The sequence below is a fragment of the Sorghum bicolor genome, chromosome 2 (assembly GCF_000003195.3).
Source record: "Sorghum bicolor cultivar BTx623 chromosome 2, Sorghum_bicolor_NCBIv3, whole genome shotgun sequence".
Classification (NCBI taxonomy): Eukaryota; Viridiplantae; Streptophyta; class Magnoliopsida; order Poales; family Poaceae; genus Sorghum; species Sorghum bicolor.
In genome coordinates, this window is record NC_012871.2 from 1,681,168 (window position 1) to 1,694,802 (window position 13,635).

Below are 13,635 nucleotides of genomic sequence, written 5' to 3' on the forward strand. Positions count from 1 at the left end.
ACTTCTTCCCAGATGGCAACTCCAGCAATGGATTCGACTCTGTTTCTCGGTTAGCTCGAATTATGGACTGAGGTAGTATCCCATAATTTGTGGATTCACTGCTTTGGCTGTTGAGCTGCTACGATAGAGAAAACCATCAAGGTAAGAAACAAACATCAAGGTTATTTTGCGGATTCAATACTTTGGTGTTCTCTGTTCTGAATGAGCTATGATCAGTGGAGTGTGTTGGCCATTTCATTTCTTCACGTGTTGAATTGGATTGTTGTGAACCTATTTACGATTCTGACCTTAGCATGTGTCAGACAAATCTTGCAAACATGATGCTCCCATCCACCCCACCGCCAGCCTGAGAGACCACATGTAGAGCAAGGTAGATCATGGTCTGCAAGGCCACAGGGCAGGGTGATACTGAGCACTCACGTTCTGTCACTTTTTCCATGTGCAACCTGCTTCTCCCTAGTGTTTCAGCTCACAGGTCACAACTTTGTTGTAGGTTGCTACTATCTTGTTGACACCATGACTGTCCCAATTCTCAGTAGGACAATAGCTTAGTCATTAATTAGTACTGCACTGCACAAACACTAGTAGGTTGTTTGGTTTGAGTTGAGTGAGTTCATCGTCTACTTATTCCTCACAAGCTAATAGTTAGTACTAGTGCTAGTGTGAGGACATCCCATCAAATTTGAGGAATAGACTCATGATGCATCACCTCATTTAGGATGGAGTGACTCCTCAATCCAAATATACTATAGATGTACAAGTGGACGCCTATTCAGGCAAGTATAAAACCTGATAGAATGAGCAGCGAAAGTATACCACAAGGACAAGAATGACAACCCAATAACTAAGCTAAAGGTTTGATTGACAATACACAATTAGCAGTAACAGCCTCAGCACTACAAATGTCTGGGGAACTTGTTCATGGGGTACATTAACATGGAAGATCGCTCTCTTACCACTCACGCACCATACCCACCTGAGCGTAAAAAGAATAAGAACAAAAGAACGAAACTATGTTTTTGATTGATTGATATTGGGTAATTATACACAACGAACAGATGCCTCAAACGTACACGTCCATTCTATGATTATTAGATGAGGTCCCAGATTTAACAACGATTATATTTAATGTCTAGTCACTAATCCATTGGATGAGAATACTCCAATACAATTGGTTCTTAACACGTAGCTAGTAGACATCAACCATCGATTTCCATCATATCCATATTGATAGTCAAATACTCCACATTCGCTGCCTCATGACCTCAATCTTGATGAGGGGTGAGGCAACAACTTCTTTGGAGGCCACATGTACCATTTCCTCTTTGATGGAAGTACCAGTATCATTTTGTTGGGATTGCAGGGCTTGAACAATAGTGTTGCACATGTTTTAGTATCCTTTGCTAGACCATAATGTGTACATTGATGAGGTTGACCACCTCTGTAAAGTTGACCTAGTGTTGGTAGCTAACCGAGATAACCTAGCTGACGTAGAGTTGGTAGCCAACCTCGGTCGGGGAGGCCTAGCCAATCTGACACCCATGGGTTGGGGAGAACTGATTGGCAATCTGATACCCATGGGTTGGGGTGAACCAGTTGCCAATCTGACACCCACTGATGAGGATAACCAGCCAATCTGACACCTGATGCTGCTTGGGAAAGCTAGGCCAATCAAACACCTGACCTAGTCTGGGGAGCCCAGCCTTCCAACAGATGCCGCACAAACCATTATTGCATACCATACAATTAGAGCAATAACTTCCATTGTAGTGGATCATGCAACAATTGGTAAGGAATCGGAACGATGGTGGCGGTGGTAGTGGCAGGAATTGGAATGGTGGAGGTGGCAACAAGAACAATAACTTCCATGTTGGTGAATCATCCAACAATAGGTACCGGCAGGAGGTTGATCCGGGCCGCACCTCATCTGGTACTGGAAGGAAGGAGAACACTGGCCATGCTAGCAGCTCGTTGTCAATGATCCTTGGTAGGCTAGTTTTGTGTAGGTTGGTTATGCGCCTTGTTTTCGGTGGGGCAGGATGCTCCTGTTTCTTGCGGATCTTGAGCACCTCGCGGTGCTTGTAAGAGTGCTCTGACTGGTCAAACATAGGGCTTTCCCTCGACCGGTATTCCGGCACCAGGCGGTTGTAGGAGTGCTTCGGCTGGTTGAATGTAGGGCTTGCCCTTGACCGGTATTCTGGCACTAGGTGACCCTACCTGTAGCGCACACCGCACGCATTGCACAGCGTGCTTTTGCCCAGTGGCCCCATCCTCCACTGCAGGGTCGATGTGGTGCTGCAGTGCAGGCACCACTTCTTCAGCTTGTCTATCTCGTTGCATGGGGCTAGCACCGCCCACTACAAAACAACACCGCATCACCGTCAGACACTAAAAATTATATTTATCGATAGATGACGACATGGACAGTTGCAAGTAGAGGAACCAAGATGAGAGGCAGCAGCACCAGCAGAGGAGTGGCGGCTGGCAGTAGGGCCACTTTATAAAATATGGCTTCATATTGTTTGATCCAGGCTCTAAAGGACTAGAGTCTTTTTTGAGGGAAGAAGAACTAGAATCTTCATGAGGGGCTTCTTGTATTTCAATATCAATAATCTTTCTCCATCTCTGTCAATGGACTTACCTGAAAGTAACAAACAAGGTGAATTGTTATACCAACAGTATATAAATTTTATATCAAGCATAAGTTGAAAGAGAGGTGCATGCTGTTGCCAATACATACACATTCTGGGAGGCATAAACTTGCTTATCCATTTTCCCACATCATTGGAAAGCTTCTTCTTTCTGCACATGTAAAATAGTGATGAACCAACAATGTAGAGATAAAAAAGAATAATGAACTAGAGAGATAAACATGAGGGGGGGTTGAGGAAGTCAGAATAGTCTATCAAGGACATTTAATTAAAGACAAGTCAAGATTTAGCAGCGTGCCAGAATCTCATAGCTGAACTCAGCCCAAACAAGACCAGAGAGAGAAAGCACATATACTATGAATTGCCCCAAAACATAGAGAAGCATGGCAAGCACCCATCAGGCATGACACTGCATCCTCATGCTCGATCCGCTTGGCGAACACGTTGTTCTATCAACGGTTCTTCCCCTTTCTGGCCCCACCCCCACGGTGTGAGGTCGTCATTCATTACTACAGTAGCAGTTTTGGCATGTGTGAAAAACATTTTTCGGAGGCAGGCAAAAACGTTTTTCGGCGGCGAGCAACTAGTCTGCCTCTACCAATTCATCTCGGTAAATCAGGATTAATAGACGTAAATCAGGATTAACCAAAGCAGACATATGCTCGCCTATGTTAATGAATTAAAAAAATTTAAAAAATGCAAGCCCATCGGTTGGTTGCTGAGCCCATCCATAGGGCCCGACAAGCCCATCAACACGCTGCCGCCAGCGCTAGATCCAACGTGGCGCCACTGGATCTGCACGACCACTACCGTCGGAGAGGCCCACGCTTGCTAGATCTGTCAACCTGGACGCCATGCCATAGTTGACCGCTCTACTTATCTAGACTTGCACACATCCACTCCACAAGGCTGCTCATCACCGCCTAGGGGTTCTGAAGGGTATTCATTGAATACCTTTTTTCCTTACTGAAGAATGGTATTAAAAAGTACAATCAATCATACTTGGTAAAAAGTAATGTTGAATCAATCATTTTTTACCTTTTGAAAATTTGACTACAAGTTCTTTGAATCTTTGGCCCACCTCTGGTCGTGCTAAGCTACGGGATCGTCGAAACCCAGCAGTGAATGAGCAAACAACTTACCTTGATGCCTCCACCAAGGTCTCGTTCCACCTCGAGTGTCGACGCAGCCTGATCTACTGTTGTAGCCCCAAAACAAGGTGGAGAAGAGGTGAGGTGCCCGATCTACCGGCGTTGGAGTCAGATCCGAGGGCAAGGGTACCGTTGTTGCTTGTCACCGCTCGGATTGAGGGCGCCGCTGGTTGGGGCCACAGGGCGAGGGAGTCAGATCTGTTGCGCTGTCGTTGCCCTAGCCTTAGGCACCACCACTTGGGGTCTAGCGTGGAGGGCGCTGCTGCTTGGTGACCGGAGGAGGTGCAGCCGCTTGGCGGTCTCGTCGTCGAGGGACGAGCAAGCCGAGAACTGAATCTCCTGCTATCGCGTTCTCACAAATTGCAGGAGGTGGTGAAGCGGCGGCAAAGGAAAAGAGAGGCAGAGTGTGGCACTAGGGTTTGGGGAGCTGCTTTTATACGTCCACAACATAACCCACCCTCTTTTTGGGCGGACTGAAAGGCCAATGCAGCCCAAGCCCAAGTTGGCTACACGTTTCATTCTCTAGAGCTTGTCAAAATGATTTTTTCTATTAGTATCACCAAAGCACATAGTAAGACTTGTGATTGTTCCATTTGTCGCCCGAAAACCGACAAGAAAACATATTTCTTTTGTCTATCTTGGTGTTTTTTTTTCGATTCATATGTAACCGACAGAAAATATAAAATTTCCCTATCGGTTTGTGTTTAACCGACAGGGATTTTTTAGTTTCCAGTAGTGCTCCATGATAAGCTTGATGCTATGAGTCAGCAGTTGCACGCCGTGACCAAAATGGTGACAAGATAATGGTGATCTGAAGTTGTTTCTTGTCAAATATGTAGCAGCTACTTCTCTATTTATGGATGTAGCTATGTAAATATGTAAGCATGGTCGTTGTACAACAAGCAGTAAAGGAAATGTAACATCGGACTTATTTATTTGGAATGATAAGTATATATAAATGCATGCGATGTTTCAAAGATATCAATGTATATTACTTTGGAATCAAAATTGACCTGAACATGGTGCTGCAACGTTTGTGGTGGAAAAGACAAGCGTGGAAACGTTTGTGTTATTTACTCAATCCCAATACTACCGAATTCTGTCTCTAGAACCAGTTTTAGGACGGTTTTTGATCCAACTGGAGCTACAATACAATAAAATTAGCTGCCTTTGAATGTTGTTTCTACAGTGGTACATGTAAGCTTAACTACACACCTAGAACACACATAGTCATCGGATTCATTATTTGCACTACAAAAGATGCAAAGAATTTGTAAACAGCTCGTCATTTACACTCAATAAGGCTGTTCTGTGGTAGTGCCAATTCAGCTATTTGTAAGGCCACGTACACGTAGTAAAACTGTAAAAATCATGTGTATGAGTTCTTAAAACATAATGCTAATGAGATGGTTAGTCAATATGCTTGTAGAAAATGAGACAGATAGTGAAACTGAACACGTAGACCATTTTCTTTTTCTTGACCAACGGTTGTGTGGGACAGAAATAGTAAACGGTAAATCATCTATGTCAAAGACAAAACTGTAGGGAGCTGCGTCAAAAAAACAACAGACTCCCATTTTTGGAAAAATCTGATGAATGTTAAAGACACTTTTTTCAGTCTTGGTTCTTTCAAGGTGAAAGATGAAACATAGACCCGATTCTGGGTTGACACTTGGCTAGGCAATCAACCACTTAAGGACAAATTCCCTGGGTTGTTCAATATAGTGAGAAGGAAACAAGATTCTGTAGCAAAAGTACTTAGCTCAATTCCACTAAATATTTCTTTTCGTCGGAATCTAGTGGGCAGAAACCTAAGGGATTGGCACAGAATTGTTGCCTCTTTACATGATGTGAGCTTACAGGAGGGTACAGATGCGTTTGTGTGGTCTTTACAATCATCAGGAATTTTTTCCGTCAAATCTATGTATGATGCGTTGATTAACAATGGGGTTAGAGTGTCACAGGAAATATGGCAAATTAAAATTCCTACAAGAATAAAATTTTTTTTTGGTATCTAAAAAAAGGTGTGACTTTAACTAAAGACAACCTTGCTCGACGAAATTGGAATGGCGATACGAGGTGTAGTTATGTCACTCACCAGAAAGTATTAAACATCTCTTTTTCGATTGTTTTTATGCCAAATTCTTGTGGCGCGCTGTACATTTAATGTTTGGAATATCACCTCCTCAGAGTATAGATGACTTGTTTAACAGGTGGTCTAAGATGGGTGGTAACAAACATAATTCGTTGTTATTGACTGCAGCATCAGCTTTGGGTTGGGCAGTTTGGATAACAAGAAACGAGGTGGTTTTTGACAAATGTAAACCCGGCGTGATGATCATCAGGATCAGCTGTTGTTTGCAAGCCAACATCTGGAGACATCGGCTTTGCACTTCTTTGCTTCCAAAGGGTGGTTGTCAAATAGATCTATTGGTTTCGTTTAGTCAAAAAACTTTACTTCGTTTTAAGATCACTTTATGACTCATATGCTGGCCTATGGGCTAAACTTTGTAATAATTGGTCTGATTCTACCAGTTGGTAGATGCATGAAGCCGGGTATGAACTATCCTTTATCTAAAAAATCCAAGCTGAAATGTAATAAAGAAAAACTATTCTTATATCCTGGTAATGGTGCCTTCAACATGAACACTATAACATTTACTTGACGAAAATTGAACTATAACTGAACTGATATAATTCATTCTATAAGATGAAAGAAGGTGAGTTCAATCTCTAGTGGCAGGAGCCAAGCAGACTAGCTTAAAAACAACTCATTGGCTGACTGAAACATACTTTTCCTTTTGGCGACAACGTGAAGTGTACTCTTTAATTTGATTCATCACTTCCACAGAAAATCCAACAAGAGCTCTAATTGACCAAGAACAACAAATAATACTTCCACTGGAACTTTCTAAATAGTGAGCAGTGAAGAACCTTGTGCTCGTCTTCAGGTGATGTCAGACAGCGATCGGCACTAACCAAAGAATAAATTAATTTGCCTTCCCTATGAATGTGATTGGGCAAAATCCAATAGCAACGACCAAGGGGTGTATAACCACATTCAGAAGTTACACCGCAACTTCCTCATAGTGACATTCTCCTTGGAACAGAACCCTCCACAGAATTTCCCTGACATTTCGTGGTCTGTTCTTGATCACGCATCAGAGCAGCACCGCCCATTTCAACTTGTTCACACATTTTGCTCCAAACGATGGACAGGCTACCTCCCCTGTTTTCTTACTACTGTATATAAAGCTTGGTCGTCCTGAATACACAGCAATACACCTCTCAGTGCTCTTTTCTTGATCTCATCTTATCCCGGCTCCTTCATTCTTACAACAGCAGGGCTGTCATCGGCATGCAGCTGGCGCTACAAGCGCGTGGCTTGAGCAATCTACAGGAGAACTAAGGTATGGACTACCCTTGCATATGCCACATATATTACTACTATTATGAATCATTATTCGTCAAACTAATATTGCTCCTCCTATCTGTCTCCTAATATTTGTCAAACAAATATTGCCCAGCAGATACAGAAGACAGTGCTGTACGTACATGGTTCCTGCCATGGCGTAGATGGTGTGTTCAGCCCTTGTTTAGGTGGCCGTCTGCAGAGGTATCGATAATTAATTAACATGAAAGCTCTAAAACAATAAGATCCCATCTGTATCCTTTGGAATTCATGCTTTTGAAATATACATGTGCATCAAAATAGCTCTTATTATTTTTGTATTCCAGCATGCAGATACACTTATGGCGCTTCCTTCAGCTGTCGTTGAGGAAGGTGTGAACAAAGTGTTCTCATACATCTCAACCAAGTTTGACGACAAGGCGTTGACAGCAGACACCATCGCAAGGATCGAGATTGCACTATCTCAGTTAGATTTTGTCCTTGAGAAGACTGGAAAGATAGCAATCACATATGTCTCCTTGCTACGTAGATGGAAGATTTTCAAGCGAGTCCATATGGAAGGGATGGACCTGCTCAACAAGTACAAGCTGCACGAGCCCGAAGTGACCGGGCAAGCGGTTGTAAGGAGTTCCTCCTACCTGCAAAGAATTGCTAACAGAGCTGCAAATTTGTCCATCTCCTCTCTTGTTGGCTTGAGCAAGGAGCCCTTGAGTTTCTCTGTTGCCACAACATTTGAGAGATATGCAGATTGGGCTGAAAAGTTTGTAGCAGAGGTGGAGTCAAGCTGCCCGCTCCGGCATGTCACCTTCCGCTATCCATTTCTCAGGCATCTGTTTGAAGGGAAAACTCTCGTGTGTAAGATGGTAAAGAATCCAAGCCAATCACTCAGATTCTACCTACATCCCGTTATTGTAGAAGGGCGTGGCGTAGAGGTCAAGCTAGTTTATGTATATGAGGATTGCAGGACGCTTGAGAAATACTTCTATGTTTCCATGAACCTCAGAATCTCGGAGGACACGGACATAATTGGGATCATTATTAAGTGCATGCAGTGGTTGACAGCTAAGTTCAAGCTTGCAGTTGAATCTGCAATAGGAGAGCTCAAGCTGCTGCCTAGTTTGCAAGATATTTTCCATTCGTCAGTTCCTCCACCGAGTTTCATGATAGAAGAAAAACATGGCTTTTATTCAAAATTCTTCCGCCCTGATCCAATATGTTGCAAAGGAAATAGCCACGGAACTCTAGCTAGCAAGTCGTCAATGGAGATTCCAGAGCCAGTTATTGAGATCTATTTTAGTTGCTATATGTCAGCGCCTGAAAAGAGCTTGCGTAACGCACCTCTGTCTCTGACAGGTCTTTTTGCGCCTCACTTTCCTCGAAGCAACGGGGATATTTGTATTCAGTATGCAGGCAAAGAGGAAACTAGAAACGGTGGCAGTGTGCAACAACTGGAGCAGATAGCAAGATCAGATGCCCTCGATTATTTGGTCCATGAACCAGAACCCACGGATTATGCTCTGATTTGGTTCTCTCCACATGGTGTAGCATTGGTTATTCTGAGGAGAGAGGCCATGCCAAGACCCGGTCGGAGGGTTTCCAAGAGAAAGCGGTAAAAGTTCAAAGGGAGCGAGCTTGTTCGCTGGTCTTATAAATCATACTTTTTATGTCAGTCAATAGTGTTTTTTCTCTGCAATAAATCAGCGAACAATATTTTTAGTCATGACTTTTTCGATCAGCGAACTAGTACCTTGGTACTTCAATTTTAAGGCCCTGTAACATATATACAATGTTATATAAAATTTGTCATGGCCCGCGCTTGGGAAAATATTGTCTGACAAATGAAAGCGTATTTTGTCATGCCTCCCGGTGCTCTGTTCTGTTCTTCATCTCAATATCCCGGCCTACTATTCCTTGAATAGTAAGGGCGGTAGCAGGTACAAGACACGGATGAGACTACTCTGCAGATCGGTTCCCATCTGCGTCGTCGTCTGCATTTCCTAGGGCTTTCGGTGAGCTGGGCAGAAGGAAAAGAGGCTCCTAGCTAAACTTGTCTCGCCCTGCTTCAAAACTACAGGGCGTGCGCTATGGCTTTTGACCTAACTCCGTTTGCTGGAATCAGAATAGTTGAGAACAAAGTGGCGAACGGGTGTGTAACGCGTGGGAATCTGCCGAACAGTTCGGGCCAAATCCTAAAGAAAGCTCAAAAGCGTTGTTTGATGAGCCTGCGTAGTATTAGGTAGTTGGTCAAATAAGCTTTGGATTTTGACACTGTAACACTTTCGTTTTTATTTGACAAACATTGTTCAATCATGGAGTAACTAAGCTTAAAATATTCATCTTGCGATTTACAAGCAAATTGTACAATTAGTTTTTGTTTTTATCTATATTCAATGCAACGTGCATGTACCAAGATTTGATGTGACGAGAAATCTTAAAAAGTTTTTAGTTTTTGGGTGAACTAAACAATGCCGAGCCTCATTTCAATTGCAACCTGCAAAATACACACGACAGCACGCATGGCCGCGCGGGCTGGCTGGCTGACCAAAGAATTTGCTGTGATGGGGCGAAATCCAACAGCCACGGCCACATGGCCAGCTAACAACCATCACAAGCTTTAATTACCCGGCAGCTTCCCCGTTATGCCATTTCCTAGGAACAGATGACCATCCACTATTCCACTGCACTTCATCTCCCTGAATTTTCCAGCTCTTTTCTTGGTCACACAATGGAGCAGCGCCAGCCTGTTCAAGCATTGAGCTCCAAGCCATGGAGCAGCTAGCTCCGCATTTTCTTTACTAATTTATATATAAAGATTGGCTGTCCGATTCGCTGAATAAAAGCAGCAATATGTAAAACTCTCAGTGCCGTGCTGTGTTCTTGATCTCACCTTATCACAGCCCATTCATTTCCTTCATTTCAATAGCAAGCCTGTCATCGCCTGCAGTTGGTGGGGGCTATAAAAATTCAACCTATTATAGTGTAAACCTGCAGTCATGATTTGAACTACAGAAGATGTAGAGAATTTATTAACACCTCATCATTTACACTAGAGAAGAGGTTACCGGCTAGTACGTAGCAAGGCCGTCTCTAGCAGTGCCAATTCTACTATAGTTATGAGGGCCCCTACCCGTTGTAAAACTCATGTGTAATAGATCACCGTTCTCAAATCATGATGCTGGTGAGACGGTTAGTAAATGTTGCTTGGAAAAAATTTGAAGGACCAAAAACGGCGACCGGAGAGGGTGAATGGGTGCCTCAAATTTCTTTCAAAACTTTTGGTCCTTGGCTCACAAACAACCCTAAACAACTAATCACCAAAGACGTAAGATACACATGCTAACTAGTAGCAAGATACAACACATGAAGTCTTAGCCACACCCAAAAGTACTCGAGCACCGATGAAAACAAACCCTCAAAGAAACGGCAAAAACTAGAACTTGGCGGACTGTCTGCACTAAGTTGCCAAACTTTCCACCGGTCAAAAGAACAGGAAACACACCGAGTGAACCAAGTTTTGGACATTGATTTCACAGTGAACGGTGGACTGTCCGTGACCTGGTGCCGGACTGTCCGCAGTTCAAAAATGGAAAACACATAGAAAGAACAACTTCTACTACTGCCGAACCCCGATATGTGGACTGTCCACGGGGTCAAGCCCGGACTGTCTACGAATTGCGCAGAGAGCAGAAAACAGGCGACTTCAAATCACCTCCTCCTTCGATTCTCCTCATTTGCGACCAAATCAAAACCAATTGCCACCAAACTTTGTGAGCATGATCACAAGGTAGTAGGGGAGCTACCTCTAAGAGGTCATCACCCAATTTGAAGTCAAACCATGGGAAATGGAATGAGAAGGGAAAAAGGGGGTTTCTTGAACCCTAGCCATGAAATCAACCCGATCTGCGAGCTCGTGAGGAATTGGTTGAATTTCTTCGGTGGAAAGGCTCAACTCACGTAATAGCTCAAGCCAACGCAAAAAGAGCAAATCAAATCGGTCTCAAAACAGCGAATCAAGGCTAGAATGAGAGGGGAAAGAGCAAGAACCAGAAGAACACGAACACGAACGAAAATCGCAGTTTGCTATCAAATCCTGAAAGACACAAGGAGGATTCGGGACATCCTCTTTCTCAAGAAAATCTCAGTGCTTACACAAATTTTTGGATTTGTGGATCTCTCTCTCACTCAAGAACTTTAGGGGAGCGAAAACCTAGAGAGATGACACAAAATGTAAAATGGGAGAGGTCAGGGAGATAGGGATCCCTCATCCTTATTCATCAGGGCTATTACATATCCCAGAATACGTCTAAAAATTTTGAGTTGAACCACATAATCTGAAGGGTGTTATGATCCATCCTAGGTAATCTTCGACGGCCACTGCGCCCTTCATGAGATAGCTTCGCCTCGACACGAACTCCTCGATGCCGCCACATGTCGTAGTTTTCGTTGACAAGATGATTTCAAATAAAAAAGTTATCAACTACAAAGTTTCATAGCTTATTATTATCTACAACTCTCATTTTAGCGGTTTTTCTATCCATGGTCATTTGAAAAATTCAAATTCCAAATTTGAGAAATCAAATGTACTTTTCGTTGGCAAAAAAAATTCAAATTAAAATGTGTTCAACTATAAAGTTGTATAACTTCTCAAGATCTTCAACTTTTATTTTGGTCATTCTTCATCTGTCATAGTCATAGTAACATTATTCACAAATCTTATATACCTTACTTCTAGTCTCATGAAACTATATGAGAGAGACGTAGATTTTGTGAACAATGTTACTATTGCTTGTCGAATGAAGAAAATGACCAAAATAAAAGTTGTAGATCTCTTGAGAAGTTATATAACTTTGTGGTTGAAAACTTTTTTATTTAAATTAATTATTGCTTCAAAATATGCTTTGAAATTTTCATTCTATGAAATTCATAATTTTGAAAGTCATAAGAAAAGATAACTCAAGTAATAGCACGATAATCAAATCTGATATAGCAAGGTTTTTATAAAAAAAATTGATTTAGCACGATTTTATAAAAAAATAGAAAAAAATATCATCAAATTTAGAGTTAGTATGACAGCGAAAACCTACTTACAAGTTTTAACCAAAGATCAAAAAGAGAAATCGAAATAGCAAAATGGAAAAAAATCAGGTGTTTCTTGTTTGCCGAATGTTTTATATGAAGCACTCGACAAACCAGTTGTTTGTCGATTGTTAAATTCCAGGCACTCGGCAAATAACCACTTTACCGAGTGCTTCAATATGTTCGGCACTCAGCAAAATGACTATTTGCCGAGTGCCTAATATAATGCACTCGACAAACTTCCGGACACTCGGCAAACATCCGATTTCCGGCAGTGCTTCCTTTGTCTAGTAACGGCTCAAGGCCATAAACTGCGTTCTAGATTCATTATATTGTCAGTATAATTGATTGAGAACATGCTTCAGAGTAAAGATTTGCCCGTATAATTGAGGATCTTGATAAAGTAGAAAAGAGAGCAGAAAAAGTCTATGTAATCTCTCAACTATACAGAGTGGACTACTTCATTCTCCGAAATATAAAACCAGATTTTCTACTCTCTGAAACTTTTTAAAACCGGTCAAATAAACTCCTCAAACGGTTTAGTAAGGTGTTTTTGCTATAGTAACGATGGTTTTATCTTTATCTTTTTCTTATTTCCGCTGAATCTTGAAAACCCATAAAATAAAAAATCAAATTTTGTTGGACTCTACATGAGTAGATCTACATAGTGAATATATAATATGGTATGCTTTAGTACAAAGTTTTTGTTGTAGCTTTAAATCTATGCTTTTTTGTAATTAATTGGAATAATTCATAGATCCAGACCTATAACAAAAAATTTGTACTAAAGCATATCATATTATATATTCACCGTGTAGATCTATTCTTGTGAATTCCAACAAAATTAGATTTTTTATTTTATTATTTTTCTGTGATTTATTATGATTTTTCAAAGATTCGGTGAAAATGAAAAAAACTAAAAACATAAAACTACTGTTACTGTAGCAAAACCACCGTTCAATACCGTTTGAAGAGGTTATTTGACCAGTTTTAAAATGTTCAGATGGTAGAAAATCTAGTTTTATAGTATATTTAAGGGGATTAAGTAGTGGATGACTCCAACAGTCTTTAGCCACTCTCAGCCTAGATATCTTTTAGAACTGTTCGCTGATTTATTATGAGCGAAAAAACATTGTTTAGGGAGGAGCCCACCCGAGCCCCCACGTCGCCCCTTGAGCGACTCGGGTAGCGACTCACCACACCGCTGCTAAGAGCCGTAAGGCGCGCGTCCTCCGCTCTGCCTCTGAGCCAGCCACGGGATGCAGAGGCGAGGATGGCGGCGGCAGGGTTGGGTTTCTCCTCCTCCCTTCCTCTCTCCCTTGAAGCTCCTGCACGTCGGACTGCC

The 13,635-nt window shown here is 42.1% G+C and overlaps 1 protein-coding gene, 1 long non-coding RNA gene and 1 pseudogene across 3 annotated transcripts; 1 reads left to right on the top strand and 2 right to left on the bottom strand.

The window, feature by feature from the left end:
* On the bottom strand, positions 1,195–2,342 carry LOC110432349 (annotated as a pseudogene).
* LOC110432269 lies at positions 2,485–4,185 on the bottom strand. The gene is made up of 3 exons (XR_002449686.1): positions 3,794–4,185; positions 2,741–2,802; positions 2,485–2,641 (listed from the first exon to the last, which is right to left on the bottom strand). It is a non-coding gene; the product is annotated as an uncharacterized LOC110432269 (long non-coding RNA).
* LOC8084289 lies at positions 6,966–9,412 on the top strand. 2 transcript variants are annotated; one of them, XM_002459242.2, is made up of 3 exons: positions 6,966–7,212; positions 7,330–7,418; positions 7,541–9,412. In XM_002459242.2, the coding sequence occupies exon 3, from the start codon at positions 7,556–7,558 to the stop codon at positions 8,825–8,827; it is 1,272 nt and encodes a 423-aa protein (XP_002459287.1). In that variant the 5' UTR covers positions 6,966–7,212; positions 7,330–7,418; positions 7,541–7,555; the 3' UTR covers positions 8,828–9,412. The 2 variants fall into 2 exon arrangements, with proteins under 2 accessions (XP_002459287.1, XP_021307961.1); XM_021452286.1 differs by having other exon boundaries at positions 7,333–7,418.